Raw genomic sequence first — 13,424 nt, 5'->3', positions numbered from 1 at the left:
ATTTAAGTGGTTCAATAATTTAATTAGCGAATCAAACCGATCGCGAGTTAGACTCTTTTGCCAAATGGTTTTGTAACTATGATTTTTATGAGTTAAATAAATAAAAAAATCTATGTCATAGTTCGAGTCATGAAAATAATTTTTTTATTTTTTAAAATAAGATTACGACATTGACCTTATATTTTTTAAAATATAAGCAAAACTATCTCAGGACACTCGCCAATATTCAATAGATAAGTTTAAAACACTATATCATTTAAATGATATCTTGTAATTAAATTACTTGTGAAGCAATTTAATTATTGTAGATGAATTTATTTTTATAATTTTTTATTTTTTTTTAAGTAGTAATGGTCAAAATTATAGTTAAAATGGTCAACAATTAAATAGAGGGACCGGCGGTCCGGTTGGGATTTATAACTATGGTCAAAATTCCTCTTTGTAAATTTGATTTAGTCAATGGACAAACTGAACACAACAACAACGGATGATAAAACCCGGTCAAAATGTTGACCAGTGGATGGCATATCAACGGTCATATTAACAACCTTTTGACTCCGCTTCGGAAATGGCGGGAACGGCTTCCTCCCGCCAAACCCGGGAAACCAACCAAAAGCGTCGCCCCTCGCCCTCTTCCCCTCCTCCTCCCTCCTTTGAGAGGAGGAGAGCCGGAGGCGAGAGAGGAGGGAGGCGAATGGGAGGTTGCTACTCTGCTCCATCTTCTAATGACTCCTTCGTCGACCGGAAGAAGAAACCGAGCCTCCACTGCCTACCCTCCTCCTACACCGACGACGACGATGACGACGACGAGAGAGACTTCGACACCCGTCCGTCCTCACCGCTCTCCATCCTCGACGGCCTTCCTGCCGTCGACTTTCTGCATCGTTACCTCCTGGGGGCCGAGCTGGGGCGGGGCGAGTTCGGGGTGACCCGGCGCTGCACCGACAACGAGACCGGCGAAGCCTTGGCGTGCAAGATCATCTCCAAGAGGAAGATCAGGAGCATGGAGGACATGGTCGACGTGCGGCGGGAGGTGGAGATCATGAAGACCCTGTCGGAGCACCCCAACATCGTGAGCCTGAGAGAGGCCTACGAGGACGGCGAGTCTGTTTACCTCATCATGGAGGTCTGCGAGGGCGGTGAGCTCTTCGATAGAATCGTAGCAAAGGGCCACTACTCGGAGCGTGCCGCAGCAAACGTCGCTAAGACGATCGTCGAGGTTGTTCAGGTAACAGAGCTGCCATGTTTTCCTAGCTATATTCAACATCAAACTTGTTTGAGATGCGTTAAGTTCATTTGATTCCTCCAAGAAATGATACTAAAATCCTCTTCAGTATCATTTGCTCAATCCTATATAAAATGAAACCTGGTGGATAATGTTAACAGAGTACACAAGGTTGGTTTTCAGATTCCTTTTCAAGTTGAATGAACTACTCTTCTAGTAATTCGAGCTCGAGTTCCTGAATTGTTCAAGTTAATTGTGCCATTGCACATTAAGAATTCAGTTTTTGATCTCTGGTACTGCTTTGATCAGCATTTATTTTTAGTTAAGTAACTTCTCCTGCAGCTGTGCCATAAGCATGGGGTGATACATCGAGACTTGAAGCCTGAAAACTTCTTGTTTGCGAACAATTCAGAAGATTCACCCTTAAAGGCGATCGACTTTGGCCTCTCTGTGTTCTTCAAACCTGGTAGGCATAATTTCCAGTATGATGCATATCTTGATCAGAAAAATATAGTGTTATTAGCCTTTTGCTGTATGCATAATTCCAAGTTAACTTGCTGCTATAGGTCAGCGATTCACCGAAGTTGTTGGAAGTCCATATTACATAGCACCTGAAGTCCTCAAAAGAAGCTATGGACCAGAGGTAGATGTATGGAGTGCGGGGGTTATTCTTTACATTTTATTGTGTGGAGTTCCACCTTTTTGGGCAGGTAAACATGGATATCTATTACATCGTCATAATTGTTTGACTGATACAGATACTTGAGTTAACGGAACCGAGCATATCATGGGGACTGATTTAAAATCTATAACCGGCATTTGCTGTTAATTTTTGCAGAAAATGATGAAGGCATCATCCAGTCAATTCTTAACTCTTCTATAGATTTTGAAAGAGAACCTTGGCCAAAGATATCCAGAAATGCGAAGGATCTCGTGCAGCTAATGCTAGATCCTAATCCATCAACCAGATTGACAGCTCAGCAAGTTCTTGGTATTGATTTTTTTTTCCTTTTTCATCTCAAATAAATTTTAGGAAAGCATGGTTATACTTGGAACAGACTACATTTCTGGGGAATCTCTCTAACTATCAAAAGGCATTCATGTAATCTTTGTTTGCATGTTTTACCATCATAATCATTTCACAGAAATCTGATTCTGCAAACTTGAAGGTTGTCAAATCACAATTCACAAATGGCAAGAATTACACAATTTTGTGATGTATGGAAATTTTACATGACAGAGTATCAACTAATTTTTGCTCTTGATTTTGCAAAAAAAAAGATCATCCTTGGCTTCAGCATGCTAACAAGGCTCCCAATGTCTCACTCGGAGAAACTGTGAGAACAAGGCTCCAGCAATTCTCAGTCATGAACAGGTTTAAGAAGAAAGCCCTCAGAGTAAGTGCAAACATTTTAAGGACCTTGCTACTACTCTCAAGCAACATTCTTTTTGCTGCTGAAAAGATTTGACATGCCATACATATGATGTGCCATAGGTGGTAGCTGAGCAATTGCCGATAGAAGAAGTAGCAAATATTAAGAAGATTTTTTATATGATGGACAAGGACAAGAATGGGACTCTAACCCTCGAAGAACTAAAAGAGGGTTTGCACATAATTGGGAATCCTGTTCCGGAACCAGACGTTAAAATGTTACTGGAAGCGGTAAGCATTCTTGGTGATTCACATCCAATTTGCATCATGAGTTTGCTATCTCTGATGCTCAAGTTTATGCTACTATAATTAGATTTATGCATTTATTATTCAATGAAGTGACCAGAAGGGGAAAAAAAAGAAGATTGATGAATACTGATGAAACTAGACACGTTTGAACTACTAGTCAGCTGAGTTACTATATTAAGGATCTAAACTGTCCATCATGCTTCTGAAATTGCACTTGTTTTAATCAAAATCCATCATTCATTTTTTTTCACTAAAGTGGAGCTAGCCTTCATATTCAAAATTTTGCTTTAATTTATCAGTGTTTTGACACAACCTAGTCTCATAAGCAGAATGACAGCATTATTATGATACTCTTAATATCAAGATATTTATTACTATAAATCAGGTTATGAATTATGATTTCAGCAACATACATGAGGGAACAATCTCCCCTGCTGCTCATCCTAAGGCCCGATGAATAGTCCAGAATAAGCCCAACTAAATATCATAGACTCATCTAACCGTCACAACAATCATCCACTTCTGATGCGGAACTAACCCGGTTGTAACAAATTTAATGGTTATTATATAAATCTGTCAAGCGAAAGTAGTAGTCGTTGCTGACATTTTTTTTTTGTTTTTGGCACACTACTAGGGGTTCAGATGCTATTTGAGAATAAAGCTTAGAGAATCTGGAAGCCATATGTATTCCTTTCCATGCCTTGCTATGAATATAATCATTGCATAAATAGTTATAAGCATGTGTCCATAAATGTAAATAAGATTACGGAAAGCTTTCTTGCAGTAAGCATCTAATGGCTAGATCAACAGTCTGAAAGCTGGAACTGATCTTTGTTTCTGCAATTTCCACTTTCTTGATTGATTTTTTATAAAGAAACCCTATGGTTTGTTCTTTGCAATAATAAAATTGCATAATTTTATTGCTGACATATTTTAAGCTCATATGTTATATACATCACTAGGTTTCCTTAAGCTGTTTGAGGTGGTTCTGTTGTCGGTTCTTTAAACTTGTTGTTTGCCAATCTTAAGGCCTGACACTTATCCAATTGCAAAATCTTTCTACAAGTGTTGCCTTCACTATTATCACTGTCCATCATGCTTCTTTTTCATCTAAAATTATGTTAAACAAGTAAATCTAGTTGGTATTGGAACTTTTTTGCATTCTCAGGCTGATGTTGATGGAAATGGCACCCTAGACTGCGAAGAGTTCATGACCGTCTCTGTTCATCTTAAAAAGATCAGCAGTGAGGAGCAATTAACAAAAGCATTCAATTACTTTGACAAAGATGGTAGTGGTTATATTGAGATGGATGAGCTAAGAGAAGCTTTAGTTGAGGGTGATGCACCTACTGAGCAAGTGATATGGGAAATCATCTCCGATGTTGACACAGACAAGGTTAGAGATATCTTCATCTCCATCTGCTGCAAATCTTATACATATGGTGACAAGCCATTTGCACACAACAACTAGTAATCCAGAAGTGAACACAAAGAGCAATAAGGAAAAATAGCCAAATGATACTTGTAAACATGCGATAAATGCATAATATTCTGCTTATAAGATTTATCTTTCATGTACTCACTAATTTTGTGTGAAAAATGCTTCAGGATGGACGGATTAGCTACAAAGAGTTTGAGTTAATGATGAAATCTGGATCAGACTGGAGGAATGGATCGCGACAGTACTCGAGACAATTGTTTAACAATCTAACTAAGAAGTTGTTCAAAGATAGCTCATTGAAGGAAAATTAAGTCCTGTATTTGAGCACAGTCTCTGTCTGATATCATCTTACAATGTGGACATGTCTGTGTCAAGTTTTTCATCTTTCATGAGGATGCAGAGGTGTGATTTTCAACTATGTATGATTGCAAACACCAGTTTTTATTCATAATATGCTATATTGTAGTCAATTCTTGATATAAATTTACAAGAAGCTGTCAAAATATGAATATTGACATTGATAATATAATAATGAAACTTCAAAAACTGAGGAGTGACTCACACAAGCCTCTTACCAGGATTTCTGCTGTATATGTTGTATTACCTTGAACTGTTTAACCGCTGTACCATGTTACTTCTTGGTGATGTCCCCATTATACTTTGATCTTTGTATGATAAACTCAGACTATGTTCTCTTCTTGTGTGGCCTTCGCCAACACATCGTAGGGCCTCCGCCACCACTAATTGTATTCACTCCGTTGATAATCGATTTTCGTCTATCCACTCTCAAGTCACATATGAACGAAGTGCAATTCTATAATAGTCTGTCACCCAATAACTCTTGAAGTTTACTCGTTGAAAGTTTGTATGTTATTATTTGGATCTTAGGCTTTTGTCTCGAGCACAATCTCTACTACATATAGCTTATCTTACGGTAACTTAAATGACAGTACTATGGTATATTCTTCAAAAGTGTCTATCTTTGCGTCCTCTTACCTTGTGCTAAAGCCTTTTTGACTCCAACTTCGCCTTCGCAAATTAAGTCACCTTAGTGCCTCCATTAATTGCCTCACTAAGATAAAATGCATATGCCTCAAAGCTTCCTTTGACTTTGGTATCATACAAGATTAGTTCACTTTATCAAAATGTAGAACCTATAGAAGGATATGATCCTACTCTTGCCTTTACAAGAGTTCATGCCCTTGACCTATTTCTAAGGAAAGCTTCATACCTCCACTCCATATTTTGTCTTTTATGTTGACTCTGTGACTTCGATATTTCATCAAGTTTTACCTAAGTTACTCCGCTCTTTGATTTATAATAAGATGATGGTGGTCTTTGCACCTACCATTCTATGGGTCAATCCTCCATTGAGTCCGATCTTTATATCAGCTCTATGTATACTTTCGTTTTAGTGTTATCTTCAGTCACTCCCCCACTAAAACTTGAAATGTGTCCATTAATTCATTATCTCATGTGATATCATAGAATGATTTTTCATCACTCGCTCGGTCTATCGAGCTTTCTGGAGCTTCCAACTTAAGGTACCTCTCTCAATATGTGCAGTCTGTTGCATATGAATCTCCCTTTGGAGAACCAAGATTTTTCTCTCTTGATATTGTTTTGTTATAGCAACTTTTCTTTTTGTGCTCCTCTCTTTGGAAGTTTTGAAGACCACTATCTCCTTGGACTACTCTGCTTTACTAAATAAACTATGCATTGTTCTTATGACTCTTTACCAATATAATCCTTGTTATGCCCCTTAAGGCCTAGTAACATGTTGAACCCGTTACGCACTTCAATTTCCTACGGATATATCCTTCGAAGAGAAAGTTTTCATACTCCATAGTGTTGAATTTTGATTGCCTTAGAATGGCCATAGGTCGTTGCTACAAGCTCTCGCTTGAGTATTGAATTCTTCGAGTTAGCAATTCCCCTCGCTTCTATGAGCCTTGCTTAGCTCTTTCGATTGCTGAGTAATCCATCCCTCCTTGCATAGTGTCATCCTTTACAAAGTGCTCTCACTTGTCTTGAGTACCATCAAGTTTGGTTGATAACATTGAGTTGTAACTTGAACTTAGCTATCATAACTTTTGTGCACTATATGTTCCTTCTAGCTTACTTATCCTCATGGTATCTCTTATGCGAAGGGTTAGCCATTCCTTTAAATATTAATTTTGAATATCCACTCTTTTGAGTAACTCCTTTCTCAACGTTTCTATGCATATTTCTCTTAAACTATCGCGCATGCTAGCTGCCCTTAACATAGCCTCGCTAAGTCACCCATATTTGAATGCCAAGTGTCTCTAGGTATACTTATTACACTCTAGTATTATATGTCACGAACTTAGTTAGATTTATCTAGATAATATGACACCCTTGCATGTCTATTTGTAAATGATCAGTCTTATCATAACCTTTTAGAGTCCCCTAAGGACTTACAAAAGAAAAGACCGGTTAAAAGAAGTGTTATACTCGAGATCCAATAACCAGACATTTTAAAAATACTTAATAGATAATATAAATTACAAACATAGACTTTATAAGTTTTAAACAATTATATAACAAATGGTCAAAGGCAGTCTACCATTGCCAAAAGTCCCTATAAGTCCCCATATGATATTGCTATAAAATAATACAGTCAACCAAACTTAAATAATACCTCAAAGGCTGATCCAATCATATATCATCGGATAGCTCCATGATGTTATATTGATTGATACCTCACACTACTACGTGGAGCCTAAAAACACTTTAAATAGATGGTTTATTTTTGGATAAATTTATCTATACACGATAATTACATATAATATGTGTATACTATACCCACATGAGTCAATCAAAATGGGATTGTCAAACCTATTATAAAACTTTTATAAGTTGTGTAAAGTATTAATAGAATAAAAAAAATACAAACACATACAAATATCACATCAAATACCTGTATATGAATAAATTATATGTTCAACAATAAATGATTGAGGCCCTTCCTTTGTCTCTCCTTAGAGTATTTAATAATATGAATAAATTATGTGTTCCACCACTTAAGATGTGATGCTATCACGATGTTAACTGGGGTAGCTTTTCTGGCACAGACTGCTTCAAGTTGCCCTCGTCTGGGACAAGAAGGATGCCACATTCCTTTATCACTGGAAATTGTTCCCCCACACATCAATAGTGCTCAAGTGTGTGTTCTCCTCAGAGTGTTCATCATCCTTCACTTGATTTCAGCACGTTGTCTTGCTCGTAAAGATGGTCCATCTGATGCCATTTTTGTTAGTCTGGTCCCTGCTGACTGCTGAGCTTTCTCCACCATGGGTGAGAGAGAGAGAGAGAGAGAGAGAGAGAGCAAAGGTGCTGCATGATAGTCACAAGAAAAGGCCTGCAGATAGCATTTCTTGTTCATCCACTTCTTTTCAACTGTGGTCCACTTGATGAAAACCTTGAGAAGATTCTCTCTAATCTTCCTCTAGGATATTTGGAGTTTTGCAGGAACTAGGGTTTCGACCACAGCTTCATGCCACCTTCAAACATCTCCTCTGTGGTTGCTAGAACCCACAAAGTATTTGTTTTCTTCTGTATTACCTGGTGTTTGATGCAGGAAATAATATGCATATGGTGTTGGATACAATCTAAGAAAACCCAGAAATGTTGACTGAAACTATATGATTTCACTATCATGTTTGTTGCAGCTCCAAAAAAACATCAATGGAATAATGCATGGAGTGCCATTGGAAGAAGAATTCCACCGAACAAAATATGGGAGGAGTGCAATCAATCATTTCGTATGGTTGAACATATTTAAGCTTTTTATGGTTGGATAAATATTTGACTTAATCTTGAGGAGAGCTTCAGTATTTCCATTTCTTGCCATCATTCTCAGTATACATGTACATCTACATGCTGAGCTATGGTGATTGAATTCATGGATGAGACCACTACTGATCCCAATTGCTGCTAACCGAAGAGTGTAGGCCCCACTGGGGCCATCTTGCTTTGTGTGTGGAGACATTGACGGGTGAAGTTTCCTTCGCCATGCAATCAAATGAAACAAAACCTGTGGGAACCGATGGAGAATTATGTTGAGGCGTGCTAATTTGTACCGGCAGAAATTTCGCCTGCCAACCCACCTTCCTTATGATTGAATAGATCAATAACTCTCATGGGACCCAAGGCAGTCCCACCGATATGCCCAATGACAAGGCAGGTAGGGACGACCAGTGGAGAGGTGCAACGAGACGAGATTTATTGAGGAGATATGGACGTCATTCTCTCGTCATGTGTGGCGTCTGAACGATGGAGCACTCTTGGGTGTACCCCTTCTGTACCTTCCCTGAGGTTTGGAAGGTCACCAGGGCCCCACATGGAATCTACTGTTGGACCCACTTCTTCCTCTCACGGATAGATGAGGAGTAAGCATCGTGGTAGGTCGGACAATTTACCAGATCGTTCGACATGGTATTAGCATACATGATCTCATCATACGATAACATCCAGCCATCTCATCATCATGATCATCATATTATTTGCACGTGACGAGACCAAGAAGCCGTTTAAATGCCAGTCCACCGCGGGCTGGCATACGCAACTGTGTGCCCGAGAAGCGGAATCCGTATCGGTGCCTCCCCCATGGAAAAGAAGAGAACGAGGAAGGAGGAGGACGACGAGCACGTGACGGTGGTCGCTGCTGCGGCTGTGGCGTCGGAGGAGGAGGCGAAGGGGTGGTCCGAGCGGGGGTGGCGGAGCGGGGAGGAGACCTGGCCGCGCAAGGGCGACGGCGGCGGAGGGGTGATGCTGGAGGGGTACGTCTTGGGCTCGGCGGACGGCGGGGAGCGGGGGCCTGGTGGGGTCAAGGGGACGAGGAGCCTCACGGACGAGGACCTGGAGGAGCTCAAGGCGTGCCTCGACCTAGGGTTCGGGTTCAGCTACGAGGGGATCCCGGAGCTCTGCAACACGCTCCCAGCGCTGGAGCTCTGCTATTCCATGAGCCAGAGGTTCCACCTGGACGATCAGCAAGAACAGATATCTCATGGGGACTCGCTTCCCTTCGCCAATTGGATGATCTCCAGTCCTGGTAGTATGATGCTTCCTCGTTCCTTCCTCTGTTTCCTCTCGGTTAAAAAACGAGCAAAAAGATTCCATCTTTCTTGTCTAAAATGGTGGATATATGTTTATGGATTGGCTATAAGTGATATAGGTGAAGTAATATTCATAAAAATTCCATGTTTTTTCCCCTAAAATGGTGGATATACATATTTGTGGATAGGTATGAGTGATATAGTTGACGTATCAATTATATCTTAAGTCTGGAAATTTCTTTGAAATATTTGATATTTTGGTTCTTCTTCAACCCTGAAAGATCTATCAAATGTATTGCTGTGAGAATTAAACTAGTGAAAGATAAATTTATTCTTATTAGTTGATAAATGGGGGTAAAAAAACCAATTTTTCTTAGCAAATTTTTGTCAAGATTCAAACTATAAAAAATGCACCCTTTTTTCTTTTCGTCTTTTGATATCTGATCCAGCTACTGTTCTGCTGAATTATGGTCTAAAGCATGTTGGAGGAGTTCTCATCTCTGGATTTTTGAGATTCTATTTTGCTGGATTTACTGCTGTTATCAAATATTTCAGTTTCCTAATCAGTTGTCTTTGATGTATCTATCAGGTGATGATCCAGATGAAGTTAAAGCAAGGCTGAAGTACTGGGCTCAGACAGTAGCATGCACTCTCCGATTATGCAGCTGAAAGAGTTTGCATTACTTTGAGTTTATCTACTGTTGGAAGAAGTAATATATATACATGTGAATCCACCGCCAAGGCTAACTTCTTTGGAGTGAATCATCTACTCATTACCACTGGGATTAAACCATTCTTCTCCCATTCGGAAGAGTTCTTCGTCTTGAATACAATTCTGAAGATGGAAAATGAAGGCCTGTAACAAAAAGAACGAACAGGAAGAAGAGCAAAGAGAAGAGAGGTCCACTGTACCATGTCTGGCCTGCAGGCCTATAAAGAAGAACGACTGCTATTTTTCATGTATGGCACATGATCAATTATAGTGTTCTTCTTGGTATGAATAATATCAATTTGTATCAAGTAACTGTTCTGTGCAATCATGTTAGTTGCAATAAAGAGGAATGGGATGATAACCAGAAAACTTAATCATCTTTTCTGCCTCAGCATTTATAACCATTTGATTGAGTTCACAAGGCACCTGGTCTGGTAGATGACTGGACCTCAGATCTCCAGTGTTTGTGACAATGGATTTTTAACCGAGATTTATGGTACTTTTAGCAATCTGGCAGAGTAAGAAATTGGTTTATTTATTCTAGTAGAGTGCACAGGGTACTTGAATTTGTTGTTCTTTTTCAAACCATCTGGACTAACCTCTTGTATCTGTTTCTGTACATGGCAATGCATCAAGTGACTCCTCTGATGCTCCTTGTTCATCAGCTTTGTGACCAAAGGGCAGGCTTTGTTGGACATTCAGCTACAAGATGGGGTAGAAATCGAATTGGAAGCATTGAAGATAGAAAGTAACTGCTGAGTCAATCCAGGTCCTACACAACCACACAGAAGGTTTGGGGCTTTCTCTATGTTCAACTTATATGCAAAAGCTCATACTAGTGCAACACTGCACTAAATGTTTAGTCATGAAATGGTAGCTTCAGATGCAAATTAGCTTGCCAACAGGTAATGCTGGCAGTCTTATCTTGTTCTCCTCTTGTTAGAGAATGACTCTCAAGCAAAGGATGAGCTTGTGATCCGCAAAATTCACGTACGAGTGATGTTAGTGTATGGATTAGCTGGACTAGAAACAGTAGTGCATTTTCACCTGTTCCATGCAATAGACAGATTGCATTCATGTAGTCAAACCTTCTGTTTCCCTAAACTAGTGTTTGATTCCAAATATAATTCAAGTTACTTTGCCAAGAGTTGGGGAGGAAAGGGACATCTGTGATCAATAAAACTGATAGTTATTTTTGAGGATAAAAGGGCAATACGAGTAGATGATGGAGAATACGGATAAATACCATCAGGTCAAGATCAGCAGCATGCATGATGCGAGGAAGATGACATGTAGTCACAATCAATCAACATGTTTTCAAACATGTGTTCTGATTTGTGAGGGTGGCTTGATGGTCCCTAAATGATGGGAACACCTGAAAGTGATAACTGGAAACATGTGTTCTTGTTAGCCAAGAGCATCCCAACCACTTATAAAAAGCATGGAGAAAGAACAGGAATGACAATGAAGATAAGGCTGAGGGATAGATGGAAAAAGAAAAGTGAATCCTGTGGTTACTAAAATTTCCTTATCATAATTATCTTTGTGGATCCGAATTTGATCTTATTACTTCAGTTTTTGTAACATTGATTTGTTCTTGATTATATGTTATTTTTCACTACCGAAAAGAACATTCACTGTAATAAGAACAGGCATCAGAAATAGTTGTAGAAAGCATGTTTAAGACTGAAAGCTAATAGGAAGAATCCTAAATCATGCTCAAATGCTATACTCCAAGCCTTGCAGAATACATCCTAAATTACAATAAGCCACAGTTAGATCAACCTGACAGGAGATCAACCTAAACCTGACAGGTTCAGTTTTTGCCACAGACAACGGCAAGCTATAACTAAACCTGACAGGAGATCAACCTAAACCAGTCTGATGTGAAATTTATTGAATCCATGCAAACCAATGCTCCACAAGAAAGAGAGAACATGCATATATCAGAGATAAAACCTGCAAAAAAACAGGAACAGTACACCATCAGAGGATTGAATTGCTGAGTCCCTTTTTATCTTAAGATTGAGCATTTTTATGCATTGTGTGTTGATGATAAGGATGTTCATATACTACCTCTGTTGTGGCTTGAGAAATAAACTAACATAAAGATCAACAGAAATTAGAATCAGATTATGAGTTTATTTAACTAATGAATGAGAAAAATGGTCATCTTCAATTCAGGGAGAAAGTTTACCTATTCATTTCAGTAGTCATGAAATAAATCACAGCATCTGCTCCTTTAGGGTCCAAAGAAAAAGAAATAAAAATGGAAAGAGACTGATCATTAGCAGGCTCTGATCTTGAAATAATATGCAAACTTCTATTTTCTTTTTTTTTGCCTTGGCATGAACAGCCTCTGATCATTTGCAGCAAAATGCAGAGTGGAATGGTCTTTATCATAGCTTTGGTCTTTTGTTTAATGCAAATTTAGCTAATGTATCTTAGTGATCTCTTCTATCAAAATCTTAAAACTCAGAGCTCAAGAAGGTCAGAAGCCAAATGAAATAACATCACTCGAAAAACTTGTGTAGGAGACTACTGGCTTTAACATATACGTATTTGATTTCTCAAAAGTCGAAATTTTCGTAGTAATTATACAATAATAATTGGACACTGCTGTGTCAACAGGAAGCCAAGAGTTTATTTTTCCTATTTATTTTACTGAATGTAAATTACTATTGTATTTGATGACTTATCTTTCCTCGTAGAATAAATTGCTTATATGTGGAACTTACTATAGATTTTTTTGTGAAACTCCCCATTGACATCAGAGATAATCGAAACGGCATATATAGAACCGTTCATACGTAGATCTCAAAATGAAATCTACAAATATATGTCACCCTTTTAAATAGTGCAAATATCTAAATTTCAGATGCTTTGTGGATGGATACTAACACTTGTTTCATATGCAATTTAAGAAACCACTTCTTCCTTAGTTTACATTAATGTGTAATTTAAACCGATTAATTTCAGGTTTCACGAATTAATATGCAAATGCCGTACCCCTATTCAGTCCTTCAGAAAATTTCTTTTTGGCATAACATGAACTCATCATAGGTTATTCATAACAGCTAACGTGTCATTTGCTTTTCAATCAAATGCTGAGCATCTTACGAGTCCAATATATCTACACACGCACACACAGGTCTCCAAAGCAATAATGTTGTTAGCCATGAGCAAAGTTGTGACGAGATTGCTGGCCATCCCGTTCATCCTTCAACTCATCTCCACCACCCCGTCGACGCTCGGCGTCCGGGGAAGGGCGGCTGCGACGAACCGTA

At 38.9% G+C, this 13,424-nt stretch overlaps 2 protein-coding genes across 2 annotated transcripts; both read left to right on the top strand.

Moving 5' to 3' along the window:
* The first annotated feature begins 605 nt into the window (after window positions 1-605).
* LOC135637791 (calcium-dependent protein kinase 21-like) lies at window positions 606-4,796 on the top strand. Its single transcript, XM_065150590.1, has 8 exons — window positions 606-1,228; window positions 1,568-1,691; window positions 1,792-1,935; window positions 2,064-2,216; window positions 2,507-2,622; window positions 2,721-2,888; window positions 4,075-4,302; window positions 4,515-4,796. The coding sequence occupies exons 1-8, from the start codon at window positions 695-697 to the stop codon at window positions 4,656-4,658; spliced, it is 1,611 nt and encodes a 536-aa protein (XP_065006662.1). The 5' UTR covers window positions 606-694; the 3' UTR covers window positions 4,659-4,796.
* A 4,139-nt stretch (window positions 4,797-8,935) lies between these two features.
* On the top strand, window positions 8,936-10,514 carry LOC103979186 (uncharacterized). The gene is made up of 2 exons (XM_009395248.3): window positions 8,936-9,421; window positions 10,015-10,514. Exons 1-2 carry the CDS (start codon window positions 8,977-8,979, stop codon window positions 10,092-10,094), a joined length of 525 nt encoding a protein of 174 aa, XP_009393523.3. The 5' UTR covers window positions 8,936-8,976; the 3' UTR covers window positions 10,095-10,514.
* The last annotated feature ends 2,910 nt before the right edge of the window (window positions 10,515-13,424 follow it).

Source organism: Musa acuminata, chromosome BXJ1-3, assembly GCF_036884655.1.
Source record: "Musa acuminata AAA Group cultivar baxijiao chromosome BXJ1-3, Cavendish_Baxijiao_AAA, whole genome shotgun sequence".
In the NCBI taxonomy this organism is placed as follows: Eukaryota; Viridiplantae; Streptophyta; class Magnoliopsida; order Zingiberales; family Musaceae; genus Musa; species Musa acuminata.
Note: the sequence above shows the minus strand (reverse complement) of the source record. Positions and strands in the feature narration are given on the sequence as shown.

Coding starts and splice junctions, on each gene's coding strand:
- LOC135637791 (XM_065150590.1), top strand. CDS start 695: ATGGGAGGTTGCTACTCTGCTCCATCTTCTAATGACTCCTTCGTCGAC. Junction 2,889..4,074: donor TTAAAATGTTACTGGAAGCG/GTAAGCATTCTT, acceptor TTGCATTCTCAG/GCTGATGTTGATGGAAATGG. Junction 4,303..4,514: donor CCGATGTTGACACAGACAAG/GTTAGAGATATC, acceptor AAAATGCTTCAG/GATGGACGGATTAGCTACAA.
- LOC103979186 (XM_009395248.3), top strand. CDS start 8,977: ATGGAAAAGAAGAGAACGAGGAAGGAGGAGGACGACGAGCACGTGACG. Junction 9,422..10,014: donor TTGGATGATCTCCAGTCCTG/GTAGTATGATGC, acceptor TGTATCTATCAG/GTGATGATCCAGATGAAGTT.